The sequence below is a fragment of the Anopheles nili genome, chromosome 2, assembly GCF_943737925.1.
Source record: "Anopheles nili chromosome 2, idAnoNiliSN_F5_01, whole genome shotgun sequence".
NCBI lineage: Eukaryota > Metazoa > Arthropoda > Insecta > Diptera > Culicidae > Anopheles > Anopheles nili.
Genome location: NC_071291.1, coordinates 76,908,137 through 76,930,332, shown reverse-complemented (window position 1 = coordinate 76,930,332; position 22,196 = coordinate 76,908,137). Strand labels below are relative to the sequence as shown.

Sequence of the window (22,196 nt, the reverse complement as noted above, 5' to 3'; positions counted from 1 at the left end):
AAGAACTATAGTTCGATTAACATTTCTTATCCTGGAATCGGACATACTTCTATCTTGTCCGTACGATCTATCGCGATCAATTGCTCACTATTTGTTTTGAATGCTTGAAGCTCTGATCCGAGTTTCTCAAGAACTGAACAACACTAAACTTAAACTAAATGATCGCGCATGATCGTGATCATTACTTCTTTTCGTGCATTATACGATCATTTACGTTGAAGGTGGGAAGTTACTGCAGTTTATTTTTTGTCGCCTGAACTTGTTACCCTTTTGCCCAACACACGAAACAATAAAACGATTAACTATGTTATACGTTGCAAATTCACATAAGTTAATTAATGCACTTTGCGCACTGTATATCACTGCTCATCATTTACTTTTGCAGAAAAAAAAGCTGAATTCAGATGGACTGTGTGTTGTTGTTCTTCTTTGGCAAGATACGATAATATGACTACGGTAGCCAGCTTCTTAAGCTATCTCGGGCTGTCGGCATGTATACAGCTAAGAATCTCTCCAGGAGTTACACTACTTAACCTTTTTCATTTTCGACTCTTAATTTGTCTCGCCGTACGTACCGTACCTTATGGTTTAAAGCGATTAGTATAAATTTATTACTCAAATTTAAAACAAAAGGACTGAAATACCCGACCGAAACAATCAAGCATATTTGCACGCTTTGACATTATAAACGTCAGTTTCAAATTATGCTTTGAACAGATGGAGCAAGACTTTGGAACGAGAACGTAAACCACCTCCCTTATGTTCATTTAAGATCGACGATTTGTTAGTCGGCAAGAAAGATTTAATGCAAAAATACCATAATATCGAGTGGAATGCTTAAATAAATGAGTCCAATTAAAAATAAATTTACTATCTTTTTATTGGCCACGAGTTTGACAACATGTAAACTTGAAAGTGACGTTTTGAAAACCAAAGCGTGTGTATGTTGGTTTGTTTCGGTCGGTATATTGCTCCGTGAGGAATTTTGCAATTTTTTCAACATAAAACTGGATTTGAAACATTTTACCCATAGATGTTGATAAATGGCGAACGAAGGTGAAAGACACATGAGCTTGCGAAGTATGAATTCTTCATTCAGGAACACAGCATAGAAGCTAAGTACCATAAATACACGGTAGTCAAGCAGCAGCGAGTTCGGTTTGTGCGTTTTGACAAATTCATGGAATGTTGCCCTGATTTATCTTTCGGCGTAAGTCTACCTTCTTTGGTATTTTTTTTACAGAAATATAACTATCGTTTTTGTTGCAGAACTGCAGTCAACGGTGGTGTAATTAGCTTTGTCTTGGCACTGTACACTTCCGGCCGGTAAAGCTCGTGGGTGGGTACCGCCTCTGCATGCAGCATGCTTTGATTGGCGTGTAGGCTCGTTCCCACCTGACGACCCCCGTTGATTTGGCAGGTTGAATCAGTTACCGAAAGCAACGCGAGTGTGACGACGAAACCACTCGTGCGTGAAAGTGGGTCAACGCTCTGCAAGTTGGTGGCTCCAAGCACTGTCGGTGTCGTTTGTAGATTCGTCTGCCCAGTGGACGCAGAGCAACTGAACCAAATTTTCGGTGTGACCATCTAGTTCAAGTAGTTGGACGAGAGCCAACTAACGAAGATGTCGGTAGATCTGCAGAAGCACCGAGATGCTATCTTTGGAGCGTGGAAAACTGTGGTTGATCGAAAGAGCTCTACCAACTGGGCCCTTTTTGGGTACGAGGGCCAAACGAACGTATTAAAATTACAGGAAACCGGTGAGGACGGTATCTCGGAACTGGGGGCAGAGTTGAATTCGGGCAAAATTCAGTACGCATTTCTAAGAGTGGATAACCAAGAGACGGGCATCGCTAAATTTGTGTTCATAAACTGGCAGGTAAGTTTAACAGCCGGAGATATTTCTAATTATGATTTTGGAAATTCATGTCTGTATTTTTTTATTATTATTCTGACAAGCTACATTCATCCCTTGTGAATCAGTACCATGCTTATCGTAGATAATAATGTTTGTTTTGTCACCTAATTCCTCTACCGTACGTTATCGATAACAGTTGAAACTATTGACTTATCTTTTTTTTATACGTTTCTTATCGTAAAAAGGGTGAAGGCGCACCGATTGCACGGAAAGGAACATGTGCTAAGCATGTGCGTGACGTAACGGCTTTGCTGCATGGGGCCCACATTACAGTGCATGCTACCAACGAAGACGATGTGGAGGAAGCCCGCATACTGGAGAAGCTGCAGAAGGTGGTAGTGAATGATTTCAAAGTAAAAGATTACACACAGGCCAATGGTAAATAGATTCAATATTTCAATATAGTATGTCACAAAGTCTGTAGATTTATTCCTCAATTGAATGCTACAGAATCCCCTAAGCCGGTCGGTACGAACTATAGCCGGGTAAATCCGACGAAGGAGATCAATCCGGCAGAACGGGATGAATTTTGGCGCAAGGAAGAAGAGGAAGAAAAACATCGACTACAGGCAGAATATGAACGAAAGCTAAATGAAACAGTTTTGCTAGAGAAGGTGAGTTGTTATTGTACAGAAGTTGCAGATTGCGAGATTTTAATATAACATGGCTTCTTCTTCTTCGCTTAAGGAGCGACGGCGACGCGAAGAACAGGAATTTGAAAAAAGAGAGGCGGCAACGGGTGCCGATAGTGTGCTTGCCGCAACGCCAGTGTCTCCAGATCGAAGCTACGCACGACAAGCATCGGACCAAAGCAAGACGGAACGAGAACGTGAAATCAAGCAAGTGGTTGAAGCGAGTGCAAAGGTCAGCAGTGCTAAAGCTCGTTTCTTAAATAGCACCGCCCAGCTGAGTCCAACGCACATTCAGGCCGAGGTGGCACAAGAGCTAACCGAACCACCATTCTCGCCCACGGCATCCTTCGAAGAACGCAGTATTATCAACGAGCTCAAAGCGGAGTTAGAAAGCGAACAGCAAAACGGGACAGAGACTCCGCCCGGTTTGGTGGGAACAGTGGCTGTCGGCGAAAATGCCGTTTTGCCAGAAGTGCCTGAGACAGCCGCTGGTCAGTATTTCGATCCTAATGCGACGATCGACCTATCCGATGAAGATAACATGATACGCGCTAGGGCGCTGTACGATTATCAGGCGGCTGATGATTCTGAAATCAGCTTTGATCCTGACGACATAATCACGCACATCGATCAGATCGATGAGGGCTGGTGGCAAGGGCTCGCACCAGACGGTACGTACGGGCTGTTTCCGGCCAACTATGTTGAGCTCATCTGAATGGAAGGAGCATTGTATTAAAATAATATCAGCATTGTTATTAGCGATCGAACGCAAAAGAAATTTATCACACGATTACGGTAATGCTGTTAGCATAATGCAAACGATCATGATTGAATCCTTTCGTAGATTCTCGCACAATACATGCACACGAACGTGCCCCCATTGCAATTGAAAGTGTATCTTTCCGGGCACTAAGACGTAAATGGAACACAATTGATATCAGCGTTGTTGAAAGTACTGTTTTTGTCCTTCGACTTTTTTCATGGTGTTTTCGTTTTACTAGTGATGGTAAATGTGCAAATAATAGCTAAATGAAGTGAACGCAGAAGATGTAATGGAAATATGACGTTCGCTCCGTTAACCCAGACCCTGTTTCCTGAATACTAATAATAATACGTTTTAACCTTTTAATTGTAAGCACTGAAAGACGAAACATTATACGAAGCAGATAAACAGACCCCGGTTAAAATAATAAGTAACTCACCAAACCCATAACACTCCTGCTGAACAATTAATGTTTTATTTCCCGAAAGAAAATATTGAGAAATGCTTTTTTATTGAAGGAATAAAATTGGAAAGGAACCAGGTACAAAGGAAATGCTGAGTTTGGTTTCCGATTTTTGCGCAACTGCCACGTAAATCAGCTGCTTCTTGAAGGGGCTGAAATGGAGCAAGTTACCAGGCAACTGACAACGTGCGCGTTCCGCTTCCGGTACGGTAACGAACCGGTTGTTGGCAACGGTAACTGTGCCGTAGTCGGTGCTGTTTGTTCAATAAATTATTTTGCGGAATGTCTCGCTCTCGACCGAATGAGTCTCAAACAAATTCCCGCAATAGATAATAGTTCGCGCCCTATGTCATAAGTTTTGGCAAGTGTTTTGATCAGTGTTGTATTTTAAAACTGAGATGCCCTAGAGTAAAAGTATATGTAAGGGAAAGCTACGGATTTCTTAACTACGATCACGTTGTAATACACAGCATAGGCCTTCCTTGTGTGTTAGACAACCAGGATGGGAAATACCGAGAGCAATGTTACCAGTGGCGTTAAAAAGCAGGCTGGAGTGTCCACCCAGGCGCTGTATAAGTTCGTGAATCTAAAAGGTGGCGGTCTGCTCGTTGATATGATGAAACGCGCGATCCAGAACAAGCAGTACGCTGAGATAGATCACGCAATCAAAACGAAGGTTGAGCCATTCCTGTACAACAAGGGCAAAGGAAAGTACATTCCAGTATCGGTGTTGGTACTGTTACGAAACCGGGAACGTCCGCGTCATAAACAGCTGCCTGAAATTCGTGCGATGGAAAATCCCGAGGAAGACTTCGATATCGATGCCGTCTGCCCTGAAGTAAGCGAAGCGGAATACTATCTAAATCCATCAGGCTACCGGGAAGTATGCTGGAACATAAAGGTACAGATCACGTGTATTGCGTAACTGATTCAATCCAGTTCTCAAAATTGACGATGTATCGGAAACCCTACCTCACTTCCTTAAAAATAAACATCAATGATGGAGACGCTCGAGTGTACAGAAACACGTGCTACCTGTTCCTAGGGTACACGTGTTTACTTTCACATGCATTAGTGTGTATGTAATATATATGTATATATACAACAGAAAAAACATACCTTTTGCTATGTTGTTCTAGTCAGCTGCAACGAGGAAATAAGGGACACGTGTTCCACCATTTTTGACGAAGTGACGGAAAATTATGATTATGAAAGATTATTTAGCTGCAGTGAACGATTTTGTAATTAAATGTTGGCCAAAAATAATATGCTGATTTAAATTAATATTGTCTGTTTTTAACCAATCTAAGGAACGAGGCGCTGTAGGGGAAACGATTCTACATCTCTGCTTGCTCAACGCGACGTCCTTGCATGCGGACTTGGCAAAACGTTTGTTGCGCTTCTATCCCAAGCTCATTAACGATGTGTACATGTGCGATGAATACTACGGAGAAAGCGTACTTCACCTAGCAATTGTGAATGAAGATCCGGCAATGGTAAAATACCTGCTCGATCATAATTCCGACGTGAATGAGCGTTGCTGTGGAACGTTCATGTGTCCCGAAGATCAGAAGGCATCTCGGTATGATATAGTTGAGACAGAAGTTGTTCAGATGGTCCAAATGACAAACTATGACGGATACGTTTACTGGGGTGAATATCCACTTACTTTTGCCGCCTGTCTCGGGCAGGAGGAGTGTTATCGTTTGGTGTTAGCTCGCGGAGCTGATCCAGATAATAAGGACTTCAACGGGAACACCGTACTGCATATGCTCGTGATCTACGAGAAGATCTCAACGTTCGACATGGGCTACGAGGTTGGTTCGTCGCTAAGTATTCGTAATCACCAGAATTTAACGCCTTTAACGCTGGCAGCTAAACTTGGTCGCGTGGAAATGTTTTTCCATATAATGAATATCGAGCGCGAGATCTACTGGCAACTGGGCAGCATTACCTGTGCAGCTTATCCGTTGGTTTTGATCGATACAATAGACGTGGAGACGGGCAACATCAGCAAGGATTCTGCTCTAAATTTGGTGGTGTTCGGTGATAAGGACGAGCATTTGGACTTGCTAGATGGAGTGTTAATCGACCTGTTAAAGACAAAATGGAACACATTTGTGAAGGATAAGTTCTATCGACAGTTTTTCATGTTCTTTTGTTACTTTTGTGTGTCACTGGTAAGTTTTACACTACGCAACGGCCCTCCTCCTGCCGATGAAGAGGATGAAGATGCACAAAACGGTAGCAATAAAACATCCTCTACCAAAGAAGAGCTGCGCCAGCAGTTGTGGAATGTTTCAATGTTGAAAAATATCATACCGTCACTGAATAGTAGCGTTACGGATGAAATTCGACTCGGAATCGATGCCTTCGGAGGAAAGTTAACGGATCTAGAGGAGCAACACAATGGAAGTACTTCAGATTCGGCCGAGGATGATCCATCTGCGATCGATGACGGATTGTTCTTTAACTCCAAGTGCCACACGATGGATTATGATGGATTGGAAGGAAAGGTTCGGCTGATATCGGAGATGATCATACTGGTTGGATCGTTCCTGTATCTCCTCGCGGCCCTGAGGGAACTAAAATTTCTTGGGCGAAAAATGTTCTTTGAGAACCTTGTAAGCAATGATGGGATGGTTGTCGTGGCATAAGTATGAGGAATACAATTAAGTTTTCATCCCACAGATGACTGCACCATCTCGAGTAATGTTTCTGTTCTCCTGCTGCATAATGATGGTGATACCGTTTTTAAAAGTTCTTTGTTTTACGGAGCTAGAGGATCATGTAGCCGTAGCAATAATGCTCACTACGGCTCCTTATTTTTTATTCTTTTGTCGGTGCGTCATTGCTATACATCGTGACATGGTATTGTTAGATAATTTGTACCTTTCTTCTGCTTTTCAGAGGATTCAAGACGGTGGGTCCATTCGTGGTGATGATTTACCGCATGGTGATGGGAGATTTATTGCGTTTCGTCGTGATCTATCTAGTGTTTGTGATGGGTTTCTCGCAGGCGTACTATATCGTGTTTCTGTCATACAAACCGGAGGAGGAAGGTGACGCCAATCCGATGCCTTCACCAATAGAATCAATAGTAGCGATGTTTTTGATGTCTTTGACGAATTTTGGAGATTATTACGGGGCGCTCGAGAATACGGACCACGAAGCTTGTGCTAAAGTACGGCCCCATCGTTTTGTGACGTATGTGTTCACTTGATGAGCAAGTTTTTCCTTATTTGTAGATCCTCTTCGTGCTGTTTATGGTGATCGTAGCTGTGCTTTTGGTGAACATGTTGATTGCCATGATGGGTAACACTTACCAGAAGATTGCAGAGACTAAAAATGAATGGCAGAGACAATGGGCTCGGATTGTGCTGGTGGTGGAGCGTGGCGTTCCACCGAAAGAGCGCTTGAAAAACTTGATGTCGTACAGTCAACCTATGTCAGACGGCCGAAGAGCACTAGTGTTGAGGCTAAACATGACAGTAAGTTACTTGTTAGAAAGCGAATGGTTGGCAATGATTATTCATTCGATTGTGTTTGACTTTTCGATTGATCGAGATTCTTTCTAATTTACAGGACGAAGACAAAGAAGAGATGAAGGAAATACTGGAAATGAAGCGTGTACACGACCGTCTGTCGACTAAGCGCCAGGTCGAGAGAGATGCACGTGCGGAACAAAGACGATTGTTACGTGAAAAGTATCTCAACATGTCGTCGTGAGTTGCAGCAGTTGAGAAAATTGTTTTATAACATTAAATCATACAGTGTTTTCCAGTTTCTTGTTCTAATATGAAACCGTTCATTCGTTAGTTGATTAGGTCAATTTTTGAAATCTATTCGAAGTTTTATTGTAGGTAAAATAAAGTCGTTTACAGCTCGTCATCATATACTCTCAACTAGCGTCATTTTATTTGTACTCATCGTACACCATATATTGCGAAATTTTACAATTATAGCTTTTCAATGTGTGCTCACCTTTAATGGAAATCCAGCACTGTAAAGCGTCTAGACCAACAAGCTTTGAAGCTCTTTGAACTGCTAAGAGAGCTTTGATGAAAGCTCTTTGTGTTTTCATGGGATATGTAAAGCTAACCAATATTCAGGAAAGATGAAAACCTATAGAGCATTCATGGCGGTTTAAGATCCCTTGGTTGTCTAAATACAGTACGGTATCCATCACTTTTACTCAAACACATTCACGTACATGCAGTAATTGAAGTTTAGGGTCTCATAAAGCATGCACTTTCGCTTGTCGAAAGCAATTTGGTAACCCTGAAATCAAGAGGGGAATTGTTTACGATTCTGTATAGATTCTATGAACTCTGTATAGGTTGTATATCGTATTCTAAATAACGAATAAGAGTCAACATAAAACATAGGATGGACAGAAGAAGCAGTTTGCGTCCGTTAATGCGAATCTTACGAGTATCTATGTGAGTATTGCTGTGCTTGCTGTAATATGCAAGTCTGATGTGCATCTACTGAAACAGTTGTTCTTGGCTTAGTTCATACAAGGCAACGTACTAGCCAACTAGCTCATTGGAGCATGCTTTTAATAGCTATGGCTTTATTACCTTCTTGGCTATTTGTAGAAAAAAACTAAATCAATGGAACCATCGGCGAAAGCTCATCTGCAACGTTTGAATTAGTAATGCATGTTAGTTTGACGGTTGATGTTAACGATAAAGAACGTTGATGCTTGAATAAAATGTGTATGAGCGCTAGCCTAGCGCAGCAAAAGGCCATGAAACCAAGGCGAAGTTAAAAGCAACGTCGAAGCACATCTGTGTCAACAACAGGATACCGTTCAGCGTTTCAAGGGTTTAAAATACGAGCATGTTCGAGGTTTACCGCGATGAGGAAAGAATGCCTTTCGGCAATGGATCCGTTTATTTAGTCGTCTGGATGGTGGCACGAGAAGATAAAGCACATTTTTGGCTTGAAGTAGACGAAGATGTGCGACGAGGATGTAAATGCAGCCAGCGGAAGAAGAGAAATCAGGACACGCGCTCGTTTTCATCTCGGGGAATCACCAATGAACGAGATATGAAAGCAAACGGGATGCTTGGTCGTGCTGGCGGAAGGCTGAAGGAGAGAAAGGAGTAGATATGATGATGTGTGTGTTTTTTCCCAACGGAGTGCTAAATATGGGGCACATAGAATGGGTTGGCAATTAATAGAAAATGAAGGTCGACATTCCTCTCTTGCTCTTTCGATCGTCTCTGACCTACACGTTTGTTGAGTGCTTATGAAAGATGGAGAGCGAGTGGGTGAATAGGTGGTAAGGACAAACAGCGGTTGCTGTGCGGCCGACGTTAAATGCGGGAATGAATCTGGCGATGCGTACAACAGATGTGAGGGAAAGGGATTATTGCTACCGTACACTGCATTTAGCCATGGCTTGGGCGGGAAAATATTGGCCCTCAGCTGTGCTGCCATATTGGAGTGAGTGGTCCTTAATGTGTTGGCAAGGGTTACCACAGTTGTGCTGTTCTCGAAGGGTGCTGTTTTGTTTCATAAAACGGCCAACTGAAGCGTCATGCCCTAGGGAATTTTCCCACGAGTGGATAAATGCTGAAATTATTCTAGAGGGTGCGATGCTGTGGAACACTTGCGGAAGAATACATGTCATACAATCAACAGTTTCAACGTTTCATGTGTATAATCACAACAATAAGAGACCATTATTACTTTAAGCATAAAAATTTGATTCTACTTTGCTTGGTTTGATTGCAGTTTCAACGGACATGAGAGGATCAAATAAAACGTACACTGAAAAATATTATTTGTTATTAATATTATTTAATATTATGTTTACTAGATAACTCAAGAAACTAGACAACCAGCTGGATATAATACAACAATCAATCCGTAAAAAAAAGGAAATTTTAAGAGCAGGTCATAGTACTGGATGAAAAATGTCTGTTTTTATACCACCAACCAGGCGTCCGCATGCCAACGCCAAGACAGACCAGGCGTCTCCATCAAGAGGGGAATTAATCGAACAAATTGCAGCAATTTAGGCGCGAGAAACATGGTTTTGCAGATGACAATTTATCTTTCATACGTGATCGATCCAACTTTTACCTGCCGTTGTAGCTCACCCTCGGCAGCGAACGTGCACCTGGCCAACGAGAGTAATAATTTTGGTGCAATTAAATCAACTCAATAATGCATTGACGCATTCTATCCATAAATCTATCCGAAAGCTCCAACTCATGGAATGGGCGAAGAAACTATAAGGCTTATCTGTTTACTGAGCATGCGGTTTGTAAATAATCGACTAATATCACGCAAAGACCCAGACTATTAGTACGATTTTGTATTGCCGCTTAATATCATAAAATGCAGATCAAAAGTTCGCAATATAATACGTTTCAAAGAAAACTTTCTCCCATAAAACAGGGGAGCGGCATCATCGAGTGTATCATAACAAACAACATGATTTAAACAGTAAATATAGTCAAACGTTTGCCAATTGTTACTAAGCTAGAGTGAAGACCAGAAAGATGTATCTAAGAATATTTACATTGATTTGAACAGTTTGCTAGACATAATTTGGATCATACAAATCTTAGCTCGAATGAAACTTGTATAAGACATTTGATTAAAAATTCATTTTGAATATTTTTCTTTCAAATGAACAACCTTCATTAAAAAGGAGCCAATATATCGGAGCATTCAATTTAATTTTTGTCTGGTATGACGTGATGATTTAGATATTTTAAAATGATCGCAAAGCAAGTGTGAAAGCGAAAAAAGCATGTGCTTTCAATAAGAAGAAAAAAACGTAAACAACTAGACTAGAAAATTGCAAACGCCAAAGAGCTTGTGAAACCTGATTGGGGGCAAGATATGGCGACGGATGAGATGGCTAATTTTTTTGTCTCAACATATGTGCAGCTGTCCGAAGTGATGACACTCATCAACAAGGCGAACTGCCCACTAATATGACGAAAAGGGATGAGAAAAGGACCATGAATGGAAAAGAGGCTGAAAGGAAGAAAACATGCCCTCCTCAGTGCATGAGTTTGCAAGAGAGCAACGAGTTCATTCTCACACAAATGGATTTAGAGAGTGAGATTGGATACCAGCAGGTTCTATTTTGCGGAGCAATGAAAAAATTTCCGAACCCGAGAAAACCGCTCCCGAGCAAGTTGGGCTCAGAGGTGTGCTCAGTCTTTTTCGCTTTCTGATCGCGCTCGGTAACGAAGATAGACTTTTCCGGCTGTCCCGGATTTTGGTCAACCCCGGTCGGGGTTGGTTCACTCGCTTTCATATTTTGTTACCTCCGAGCCCGCTTTCGAAGGACAACATTCATTGGTAGCTTTACTTCATAGTGTGACCAGTTTTATTCTTCACTCTTGGATGTGTCGTATTGCTGTGAGGAGTTATCGTGTGAGTTGAGCAGCTTTGCGGAATGCCAGTGTATACTTTTTTTGTAGTTATGGTTTAGTATTATGACTATATTATGGTTCAATTGGTATCTTTCGTGTTTTAGTTAAGGCTTAATCATTATAATTTTGAACATAAAAGGACTCGACATAAAAGACTTTCGAGCATGATTTTCTTCTTTACAATTACTTATTGTGAAACGATTTTACGTTACGAGCCTCGAGAAACAAAAAAAGCATTGTGCGATAGGGCAAACATTGCAGTTACATGCTTTTCTATCACGTCTAGCCAATTGTTGGTGCTTTTCATTCCAGTATCTTGTACGCACACCTACTTAAACTCAAAGCAGTACGAAAGCAGTTTGCTAGAACGACGCTAGGAGGGTGGAAAACAGAAAACAAAGAAGAAGGCCAACGTTGGCCAGTGAAAAGTGTCGTTTGGGAACCATGGCAACGCTCAAGTGCCGTCGTCAGCCTGTCTACAATACGAAAAACGCTTAGTGAAAAGTGGAGAAAGCAACAAAATCGCAACATCGTACGATACGGTAATGACCTCGAGCCACACTGGTGAATGTCCTGTGGCGATGTGTAACGGTAACGTTCCATACCTCGTTCCATAGAAAATGTAGCCGATTATGTAGTTTTGGGGGAGCATTATGTTAGCGTAGTATCACGCCCATGAAGCACCACCTACGTTGTGTGTATTTACGCGCATCCGACCGAGCTAGAGGCAAGAGTTTCGATTCGTGCGTTTAATTTTGATATCAATCCGGGCCTCCGTCTTGCCAGTTGCAGCAGCAACTGCACACATTGTTTACCGTGGCGTTGTTCTCTGTCGTGGTGTCGCGTGCTTGCGCGTATTTTAGTTGTCAAAAAATAAGGGAGCGTCGTCAGCCATGCAGCCGGGACACACACAAACGGCCGCGGACAGCTGCCATTCGAAGAGCGGGAGATATCCTGCGCGCGAGAGAGCCCAAAATGCAATAAAGCTCCTGTTGCGGGTGGGCCGTAAATTCCGGCACGCGCTCACGTCCGTGTTGGCGTGATCGTGACCTCGTGAAAATAGGAATCTGCACGCACCGCTGGATGGTTCGTACAGCCGAAATCGTACGATTCGGGCTGGTTATATAATACGCACGCCGCTGCTTACCAACTTGCCATCTCAACGTGTACGATGGCAGTCGTCTGCACGGGTAGCCCGTGGGTATTAGGATAGCTTACCCTTGCAGGAGGCAGAAGGACAGTTCGAAGATGCGTTTGTCAACATGGATCGCCACTCGGCCCATCGACGATAGGTCACGTTTGAGGGTGCGACACTTTTAACGGTCTTTTAGCTGCTTCTTAGAGATACTGGTTTTATTTGTCGCCCTCCGGGAAGCGGTGATGGTGATGTTACATGGAAAGTGATGTAAAAAGCTCATCATTTCAAAGAAAAAAAAAAACTTTTGCTTAATGATTGAAAAAAAGCCGGAAAAATATTCCAGAACAGTGACGTTAACGAGGGCAAACATATTCTTTACGAGGGCTGAATTCAAACGAGCATTCTTCGAAACTCAATATAACAAAAACAGTGCCGTGCATGAACAACAGAATGGCGAAACACTAATCGGTGTGGTTTTATATAAAATCAATGCGTGAAAACAGTACAATAAACTCACTCAGAAATAGTGCCATGCTGAGTTGATTAATCTTCGTTTCGGTTGGAAGAAAATAAACAACACGAAATGTGATGGAGCCTCGAAAAGTAACTCCGAAATAGACGCTCTAAATGTGAACCTGCAAAAGTATTCCGTGTCGAAAGTAACACACCCAATCAACCGTGAATTCAAGCGTCATCGATAAGGGCACGCTGTAAAAAAAGTGTAAGTAAGTAATTAACGGCCAGAGAAACCCGCTTGGAACGCGTTACAATCCAGGTTTGAGAGAACATTGTCCAGCCATGCACGTGTAGGCGAACAAAGATGCCGGTTAATACAACGCAACCATCGCCTGACGATGGATGAAAAAAGAAAGAAAATTCAATTGGAAACAATTGTCCTTCGTTCGAAAACTAGTAGAAGCGTACTTCTGGCGTCCCCATTGCGAATGTACGATGATTGCTTAGCTTCCAAAAACCATAGAGTGAGCACTGGCGCGGAAAACTGGTGGTTGAGAAAATTTAGTTACAACGGCTCACCACGTCGGCCCTGGAGGCCTTGCATTTGGATGTAATGCATGCAGAAGCCGCAGGTAAACAACGTAATAAACAAAATATGCTACCATTTTACTTCAGAAACAGTCCCGGCAGAGCACACACTTCTGCGACAGTGCAAATTAAGTAAAATTGGCACGGAAAAGTGGATCCGATTTAATAAAGTTTGTGATATTGGTTTTACTCGCTGCAAGCCCAGGAGGACAAAATTAATCAAAAGAAGTCCCAGTCTGTTAGTCAACACCTCGAGCGGTTTGGTCGGGAATTTTTGGAAGTGTGCTTTAGAGGTTCTGGTTTGGAATGAACCAGACAACAGCTGTCAAAACGGTTGGAAACGATTGGAATTCCAAATGACTCCTGTTTGTTTTTCTCCAACAAATCCGACGATCACATTGATCCGATTATTCCCGTTGGGTGTGTTCGATGATGTTGTTATGCTGTTGGGGTTATGAAGCTGACGGCTCTCGCCATTTGTTGAAACTGTTGTTGTTTGTTGCTTGTTTGTTGCTTGTTGTGCACTAAAAGTGCTCATATCAGTATTAGGAGCGAGAAAAAAGGAGTCCGAAAGCTTCAAACAGGAGCCTCCGGATTACTTCTCACGGTATGCTAGTGATGGAACGTATAAAAATATGTTAGAGTACAACTCAGATCCGTAAAACACGCTTATTTTCGAAACGAAACATAACCTAATCTAACGTGCAAGATGGGAAATGGTATGAACAAGGTAAGTGTCATGCGATTCCGTAAGAATATTTTTTGTTGAATGATTTACTCAGCGTGTTAATGTCAGGTTATGCCGGGGTTGTACATTGGAAACTATCGGGACTCAAAGGACTACCAGCAGCTAGATCGGCACGGCATCACACATATCGTCTCTATACACGACAGTCCACGACGATTTCATCCAGTAAGTAGTTCCTCTTTGCTACTCCTCAGGGTTAACCAAGATCATATATCCCCCGCCAGAAATATTGTGTTGCTATTCCCCTTTAATACCATTATTGTAATTTATGATTTATTACTCTAATGAGTGCAACCTTCGTTGCTTATCAGCAGTAGCCATACACGAACGACATATGGGTCGCATTTTTTGTGAAAGATTGGCATATTGGGCTCTGAGGAGTACGCAATTTATCTGTTGTATCAATACCTTTTCAGTGCGAGTAGTTAGAACCAGAATCGAAAATATTAGACAGTAAAATAGAAGACGTACGAGACACAAAACAGATTTACTGCTGACCGATTGGCGGTGTTCGGCGTTTTATGGAAAAAGTTTCCTTTTTCGATCCACCTTCGTTGTAAAAAAATGCGAACTGATAGAGGATCCAAGCTTTGATGGACGTGACCGTAAACGTAAAAAGCAAACGTGACATAATATTATGAGATATTGGAAAAACTACCAGCCAAAATCAGTACCTTGGGACCAGTGTATAAGATTGCGTCAGATGAAATACCTTTTGTGTTGGTATCGAGGCCTACACAAAGGGGGTGTTAATTTATGCATATTGATGCCGTAGAAATATTAAACGAGAAAATGTCATCATTAGGGCTTATGAATTGATTATTAGAGAGCAGCTTTTCATTTAGACCGCTAGGAAACATTGATACGATAATTATTTAATTATTTACACGCTTAAATGGCAATTTGTAACAAATATAAATTGTTGCCAAGGCTTGATCAAGTTCTTGCAATTATCACCGTAGTAAAGTCGTCAACGAGTTTCAAACGAATGACTATTTGCTGATCCTGTTGAGAAGTTCATGTTGAATAGGACAGTAAAAGAAAATGAAGTTGGACTGAATCATAAAAATCCTCTACTGCGATATCTTTCGGAAGTATTTTTCATAGCATCCTCAAAACATCATTGTACTGCACAAGGACCTCGCCAATTTTGCTTAGTAGCATCGAAATGCCTCCATTAGTTTTGTTTCGTTCCCACGAGAGGAGGCTATCAAAAAAGGTCGGCTGGTCGCAGTAGATGGATGAGTTTTACATAATGCGTCATCGATATTGCACGACGGATGCCTCTTATCTGTACTGCAAATATATTCGAATGAGCTACTGCACGAATTACCCACACGACAACATTTTGTCTGTGGAATGGAGTTTGTTTTATTATTTGAATGCCAGTATGGGAAGAAGCGGCTCCAAAGAGGTCGAGCTACATTAGCTGACCCTGCCTCTGCTTTACTACCTGACACAACGTACGAAGGACATTGATCAAACTTTGTGCGAACACAAATGAGACTTAGAGCTAAAGACGACAAACATATAAGAAGGACAAATCCCATAATCCCCATCGGAACCATTCCGCACGAACAAAATGGTTACAAATGGAATCAAAAGCGAGACACCGAGAAGAAGGTGGATGAATCGAGGCCAAAAATCTTGTTTCTATATAAGAATTTTCATCGAGCTCCACTGAATCGAATGGGATTTTCGTTATTTTTCTTTTAACATCATCCAGAGTGCATGAGAAAGAAATAAAAGTAAAAACAACCCCATTGCTCTTCTACCCAGGCTTCAGATTTTTGTTCTGTTCACTTGTCGAGGAGGCAGTAGGAAAATGATTTCCAACCAAAAGTATGGCTAGAAGGGCTTCTCATCAATCTTGCTCGCTTGAAAGCTTCTCATGTCGTGTCATGTTGAAAGGGTTGTAGGGCGTAACGTGGCGGGTATTTGTATAAACTGCAAAATTTAATAATACAACTACTAACCCGCAACCACTGACTGTCGATACATTAGCGAAAGCATCCCTTATTATCCTTCGGTTTTCACCCAGCCTTGTAAACATTTTACCTCATCATCGTTTTACATTACTCTTTTTTACGTTCTGTACAGTCCCGGCAGTGGAAGCGGCCGGGCCAAATTTGAACCCGCTGCCGTGGAAGAAGTTTTTCAAATCAATACTTGCTTGCGTGACACAGATGTTATGTGGGTCCTGTGGATGTGGGTTATCGTTCCGGCAGACCACATGCCGACATTTTTTGAGCTGTTTACAACCACACAAAAGGTTTTACATGCAACGCTCCAATACCCTGGAAAACATACGCGTGACCAAAAGAGTCACGACATTTTTTCACGGTAATGCCATCAAATGCTATTTTGCGGGTTTTTCTTGTGATGTCAGTCATCATCGAATGTTAGTGAGGTTATTTGGTGAGGGCGACAGTTTTCCAGAAAAGGCACTTCCATATAAAGTTTTATTCGATTTCGATCCAACCAATTTAGGACAAGTTGGCAGAGAAAACGATGCTTCAACGAGCTAACCTACACAAACTAACAGACTCAAGTAGGATTTATCGGGTCACGCAATTCTCTATTAAATGGCTTCTACGGAAATGCCAGTTGCCAAAAGTTTCAGAAAACCCCATTCCAACCCTATCCTGTATGTTTATACGGTGATTCAAAACATACGGAGTTGCTCGAGCATACAGGCTTAAATGCTAAAACGCCTTCTTTGGCTCATGCAAAAGTTCAAAATTGCTTAATGTGTAGACTTTTCTATTGTAATTAATATGTGCTTCAGGTCGAGCACGCTCAAGTAACTAAGTAATGGAATAGGTCGAACCTAAGACAGCTGTTGTTGTTGTTTCTCATCCTCAACCAGGACAAACACTACCTGTGCGTGATCGCAGCGGACAAACCGGACCAAAACCTGTCCCAGTACTTTTCGGTGTGTAACGATTTTATCCACTCAGCACGCCTGAAGGAGGGCAATGTGCTGATCCACTGTCTAGCAGGGATGTCGCGGTCAGTGACGGTGGCCGTAGCCTACATCATGGCCGTGACGCCTTTGAGCTGGAAAGAAGCGTTAAAGGTGCGAAACTCCTCATTTTTCGGCCACGGCTCTACTGATCATTGTGTTATTCAGTGATGACGATCTTTCATTTTTCACCTTTCAGGTGGTACGTGCCGGTCGCTCAATAGCAAATCCTAATCTTGGGTTTCAGAACCAGCTCCAAGATTTCGAGTCCAGCAAACTGCAAGAGGTAAGTCGTCATATACGCACGTGCTCTGGTTGTCGGAAATGGGCTTAATTTAATTTTCCTCATAGATGATGAGGGTGATAAATTGCTTACATTTTTTATGTGTGTTATTTGCTCTTGTTTCTGGGTTGGGTTCATTATTCGTTGAAATTCCTGCACACAGGAAAGACGACGGCTGAAGGAGCGTTTTCCTAGCTTAGCCTTGGAGTCAACGGATAAGGAGCAATGCTTTATAGCGCTAGACTACTACGAAGAGTTGCTCGAAAGCAAGGGAGTCTGCGAAGGACATTGCAAATTCGGTAAAGACTGTCCGACTGGTGAGTACGTATTTGCAAGAAAAATGTATCGAATAATCATTCTCAACATAGGAACGTTCAACATTTCATTTATCATTTAAAGTTCACTAGGCCTAATGATGTTCAGTTTCTAATTGTTTCATTTAGCTCGCTATAATAAAGCTTTGAGCTAGATTATTTAAAGACGACACACAATCGCGTACGAGCTTGTTCAATCGTTGTGTTACAGTGACCCTACGGTTACTGGCTTTTCACATTGTTTGTTTTTCTTTGCTTCTTATGTTACCCTCGGTGCTGTTTTTTCTTCCTTCCAGCTCCTTCACGTTATGCACGTGTGCGTCTAACTATCATGACATCATTCATTAGCTGTGCTTTTTTGCTATCTTCCCTCGGCGAGGGATCCATCATCCATCTTCATTGCCTCGACACAACCGTCACCATCATCTTCGCCGTAGTGCCTTTATCAGCCGTTCCGACAGAACCGCGTCGTCTTGGGAAGCAGAACACGCAAATAAAAGTAAAACTATCTCGTTAGCTTTTCGATAAGCACCGTGAGCCTCATTGCTTCTGTCACAGGAGTCATTATCGCCATTCATTAGCTCGTCTGGCACTATGATATATTGAGTTTTCTGATAACAAGAGGCTGCACAGGTTAACATCGAACGTTGCCACGAAGTAGACAATGCGTGTTTTTTACTTCTGATAGAATTGTATTGGCAACGACTTGAATAGCATCAATTAGCTTTTAAAGTGAGGCAATCTCAAAACTCCCTCTCATGTCTTTGCTCGTAGGAATATGCCGGACGGACTCGCGTGGCGGTATTCGGCCCACGCGTAAATCGAGTATCTCGTCCAAGAAGCAGTACAACACCTCGCTTTCAACATCTCCTTCCACCTCGTCCCAGCTGTCAGTGCGCAGCATGAGTGGTCCAGGCGGTGCCCAGTCTTGTCCTACCTCGCCTCGATGCTCGAAAGCGCTAGGACAACGTCAGGGATCCAGTACAGCGACCCGTAGCCTGGAAAACCCCCGAGCAGCCGGCGAATACGCAGCCGAAATCGATCTCGGCGAGATTTCCGAGCTGCGTCGCAGCAGCAGCATCGTTAGTACCTTTCGTCCTCGGAGCAGCCCGGCCGGGTTGTACTCTTACACCGGTAGGTCACTGATTGAGGTCACTCCTTGGGAGAAGGAATGATGTTTTATTTGTTTCATCGAAAGGTTCTGCGCCACCGTCCATTCATGGGTCGCGGGTCGACCTGAGTAGTGGCATGACTGGAGGTACCGGATCTGCCATTTACCTTGGCTCGTCTAGTGGAGGTTCCGGTGGCAGTGCGAGTTCTAGTGGAACATCCGGTAGCTCTCCTGGGCTTAGCCGACGTTTAAGTATGCGATCGACACCAAAATCAAGTCCCCGGTCGACCCCGGAATCGTCTCCCAAAGCATCTCCCAAGAGGAGTGTTCCATCGAAAGCGGCCGCTACTACAGCTGCACCAGCAAGTACTAGCTCATCGAAGAAAAGCACTCCCGGAAGTGGCCGCTCGACGACATCGTCATCAGCCAACTCCACCGCCAGCATCAATCCCTGTCCAAAGAAGGAGGATAAATCGAACAAATTAGCCTCAAAAACCACCGTCCCGTGTAGCGTTAGTACTGACGCAAACACTAATCCATCAACTAGTTCTATCACTGAAACTACTACTACTACTACTACTACTACTACTACTAATAAAATTGTTAGTGGAAGTACTTCACACAGAGTCGCAACCACACGTACTCCATCGATTGTGATAGACACTACGACCGCCACGGTAATAACGTCAAGTGGAGCTAATAAGGAAGCGGCTTACGGACGCGCGAACGAGAAACAGGACGTTACGGTCAAAGGTACCCCCAACAAAGACAGTGGAGGTATAGGGGGTCCGGGTGGAATGCAAGGAGGTACCGTGAGCAATAATGCATCCTCGAAACCAATAGCGATAGCGAGCAATGGTGCCCCCAACAGAACTGTTAGGAAGGAATAATCCATTGCCATTTTCGTTTTGGTTAACGTCGAGCGTTTGTCAGGTTTTTTGACAAAGTTGGGTGGGAAGCTGATATTTAGACACGCTGTCATAGAAGCGATGGAGGATTGAAACCTGCCAGTCGTAGTCGGTCCGTTCCATTTGTCCGTTGGCCCTACCATTCTGCAGGTATTTTTTGAATAAGAATTCCACTAACCTGAACATTCTGCATCGTCCCGAGGAAGCGAGACGTGAAAGAAACGCGAATAAAAACAGATTAAAACTGGATAAGCAAATATATACATCAGTAGAATTAATCAAAAAAATCAAATATAAAGCATGTAAGTTAGTAAACGGCTACCTAAAAGCCATTTGAGGTATCATAGAAATAGTAGAAACATGGATATAAAACGTGTATCGAATATCTCTTGATATGATTTCGATGTCGATATTTTTTAAAGTATTTGCCAATGATTTCAGCAGTCGCTCTTAGCGCTGATGTATCTTACACCGTCAAAGGACTGCGCAAGGACGATGTACGGGTGGGCCAATTTTGTGTATCACAAACGTAAGAGTAAGAAGAAACCTGTGCACCGCGAAAGTAAGCTAACGACGCTCAGGCATGATAGTTTTGGCTGAATGCTTGAGCAATTGTGTGAGCAGATCTGTTTGCGTGAATTTGTGCTACAGCTAGTGTACCATTTATCAAAAGAAGTGGATATATATCACGTCAATGCACAGTCGAAACTACTATTATAAGGCTTTGTTTTCGTTAGCCAATTGCGGTGTATTTTTTAACATAAGTTAGAGGTTATGGTTATAGTTATGGTTCAACTATTATCGAGCGGGAACCAAAATAAACCCAACACATAAAAAAACGCACGTGTCTGCACGTGTAATCCTTATTTGCATTCAATTTTCATTTTGAAGCGATATTAAAGCCGTCAATCAGTTCCTTCTTATTGAAACTTTTTTTATAGATTTTGTATTTCACTCGTTGATAGGTTAAACTGGCTGCAAAAACAAACAAAGCAGCATTTGCTAGGCAAAATGGAGGCAAATCGTTCGATTAAAGCATATGATTGCTTGTAGTTTTTTTAATGTCTAGCAAGCATAACGTCTGCTTGGAATGGAGCTTTAGCATGTGCGAATGTAATTTAAAGTAGTGAAAAAAATATACATTTATTCGGTGGCTTGATTTGCCCTTTGAAGCTCAATCCGTTCCGCAGAACACGGAAAGTGATTATAAATAATACAAAATCGATGATGCTGATAATGGAAATGCAATAATAAATGACGGGTTTACAGACAAGCTGAGCTAATTGTTGGACAGCGTGTAGTACAAACGTGTGAGAATGGAGTCAGAAAAACCAGGTATTAGCGAAGAGTTGGGATTGTAGTCAAAAAGTTTGTCAGCTGGGAAACAGAATGCGTAACGTTCATTAGATTTTCCCAGCCCCAGAACAATATTCACAGGCACAAGTATAGCATGAAATGATATATTTATATTTAGCTATTTTATAAATTTTATTTTGATATGAAAACCCAAAGATCAAAAAGTGAAGCCGGTTAAAAATAAAGCTTATATTGGAGAATGAAGAAATAGACAACAATGCTTGGAATGCGTGGCATGCTATTAAATATGGCGAAGGGTGCAGACAACCGACATTTAAAAAAAATGACATCCGAAATAACACTCTGAAAGTATGTTAAAGCATGCGAAAGGGATGCAACAGAAAATTCCATCTCAGTATGCTGTAGAAATGATAGTTGTATCCGAAAATCAGCCCCGTTTTATGAATTCAATCACAGTCGATTCGTATACGGTATACCATAACTTGATTTCATATTACCTCATCGAGGATGCTATGCGTTCACAGCGAAAATGGCATAAAAATGTAACGCTCATTTGGCACTAGATTGAGGATAAAAATTTGATTAACGCGTATCAATTAGCAGAAGTAACGTATCGCAAATGATTGCCTGTTATTTGCATCCTCATACTCACTCTCTGTGAACGTAACGATATGTTAGCTGATGTATGCTAAACGGAGCAATTAAATGCCCTTTAATCCTTGTCCCCTGACGTGGACGTGAGTTCGTCGCTGCTAATTGCCCAATCATACGAATGATGATTGAAAATCCGCGACCGTTACGCTACAAATATTTATTTGCATACCCGTCCGTTTGTCCGCGTGTTGTAGAATAGGGGGAAAACACGATAGGCATCAGTGTTCAAAGTTCCTCCACAAACCAAGGTTTGTACATAGCACTCCAGCAGCTACAATGCAACATCGGGCAGTTTGTTTTGCATTAAAGTGGTATCCGGCAGTAGGCTGGCAACAGGGTGGAACCGTAATGTCCTATTTAGTTCCATTTTTAATCAAACGACGTACGAAAAGATGCCGAAGCGGATGATGATTCATCCAAAACGGTTACATCCCCTTTCGTGCGTTAGCGTCTCGCGCACCCCCGTTTATTCGCAAGGACCAAGGACGACACTTGACGTTTTGCACCCTTCAGCACACCGGGACCTAGGCGC

At 42.4% G+C, this 22,196-nt stretch overlaps 3 protein-coding genes across 3 annotated transcripts; all 3 read left to right on the top strand.

Annotated features, from left to right (window-relative positions):
• Positions 1-1,586: 1,586 nt before the first annotated feature.
• On the top strand, positions 1,587-3,755 carry LOC128731050 (drebrin-like protein A). Its single transcript, XM_053824144.1, has 4 exons — positions 1,587-1,879; positions 2,104-2,296; positions 2,369-2,532; positions 2,606-3,755. Exons 1-4 carry the CDS (start codon positions 1,625-1,627, stop codon positions 3,263-3,265), a joined length of 1,272 nt encoding a protein of 423 aa, XP_053680119.1. The 5' UTR covers positions 1,587-1,624; the 3' UTR covers positions 3,266-3,755.
• Positions 3,756-4,278: 523 nt separating this feature from the next.
• LOC128731363 (transient receptor potential cation channel subfamily V member 5) lies at positions 4,279-7,505 on the top strand. The gene is made up of 6 exons (XM_053824478.1): positions 4,279-4,677; positions 5,087-6,400; positions 6,468-6,619; positions 6,687-6,960; positions 7,025-7,267; positions 7,362-7,505. The coding sequence occupies exons 1-6, from the start codon at positions 4,279-4,281 to the stop codon at positions 7,503-7,505; spliced, it is 2,526 nt and encodes an 841-aa protein (XP_053680453.1).
• Positions 7,506-14,073: 6,568 nt separating this feature from the next.
• Positions 14,074-21,247, top strand: LOC128730714 (serine-rich adhesin for platelets). The gene is made up of 7 exons (XM_053823793.1): positions 14,074-14,094; positions 14,161-14,277; positions 16,982-17,191; positions 17,277-17,363; positions 17,524-17,677; positions 18,449-18,808; positions 18,873-21,247. Exons 1-7 carry the CDS (start codon positions 14,074-14,076, stop codon positions 19,673-19,675), a joined length of 1,752 nt encoding a protein of 583 aa, XP_053679768.1. The 3' UTR covers positions 19,676-21,247.
• Positions 21,248-22,196: the final 949 nt, after the last annotated feature.

Coding starts and splice junctions, on each gene's coding strand:
- LOC128731050 (XM_053824144.1), top strand. CDS start 1,625: ATGTCGGTAGATCTGCAGAAGCACCGAGATGCTATCTTTGGAGCGTGG. Junction 1,880..2,103: donor TTGTGTTCATAAACTGGCAG/GTAAGTTTAACA, acceptor TATCGTAAAAAG/GGTGAAGGCGCACCGATTGC. Junction 2,533..2,605: donor AAACAGTTTTGCTAGAGAAG/GTGAGTTGTTAT, acceptor TCTTCGCTTAAG/GAGCGACGGCGACGCGAAGA.
- LOC128731363 (XM_053824478.1), top strand. CDS start 4,279: ATGGGAAATACCGAGAGCAATGTTACCAGTGGCGTTAAAAAGCAGGCT. Junction 4,678..5,086: donor AAGTATGCTGGAACATAAAG/GTACAGATCACG, acceptor AACCAATCTAAG/GAACGAGGCGCTGTAGGGGA. Junction 6,401..6,467: donor AAATGTTCTTTGAGAACCTT/GTAAGCAATGAT, acceptor TTCATCCCACAG/ATGACTGCACCATCTCGAGT.
- LOC128730714 (XM_053823793.1), top strand. CDS start 14,074: ATGGGAAATGGTATGAACAAG. Junction 17,678..18,448: donor CGGTAAAGACTGTCCGACTG/GTGAGTACGTAT, acceptor CTTTGCTCGTAG/GAATATGCCGGACGGACTCG. Junction 18,809..18,872: donor CGGGTTGTACTCTTACACCG/GTAGGTCACTGA, acceptor TTTCATCGAAAG/GTTCTGCGCCACCGTCCATT.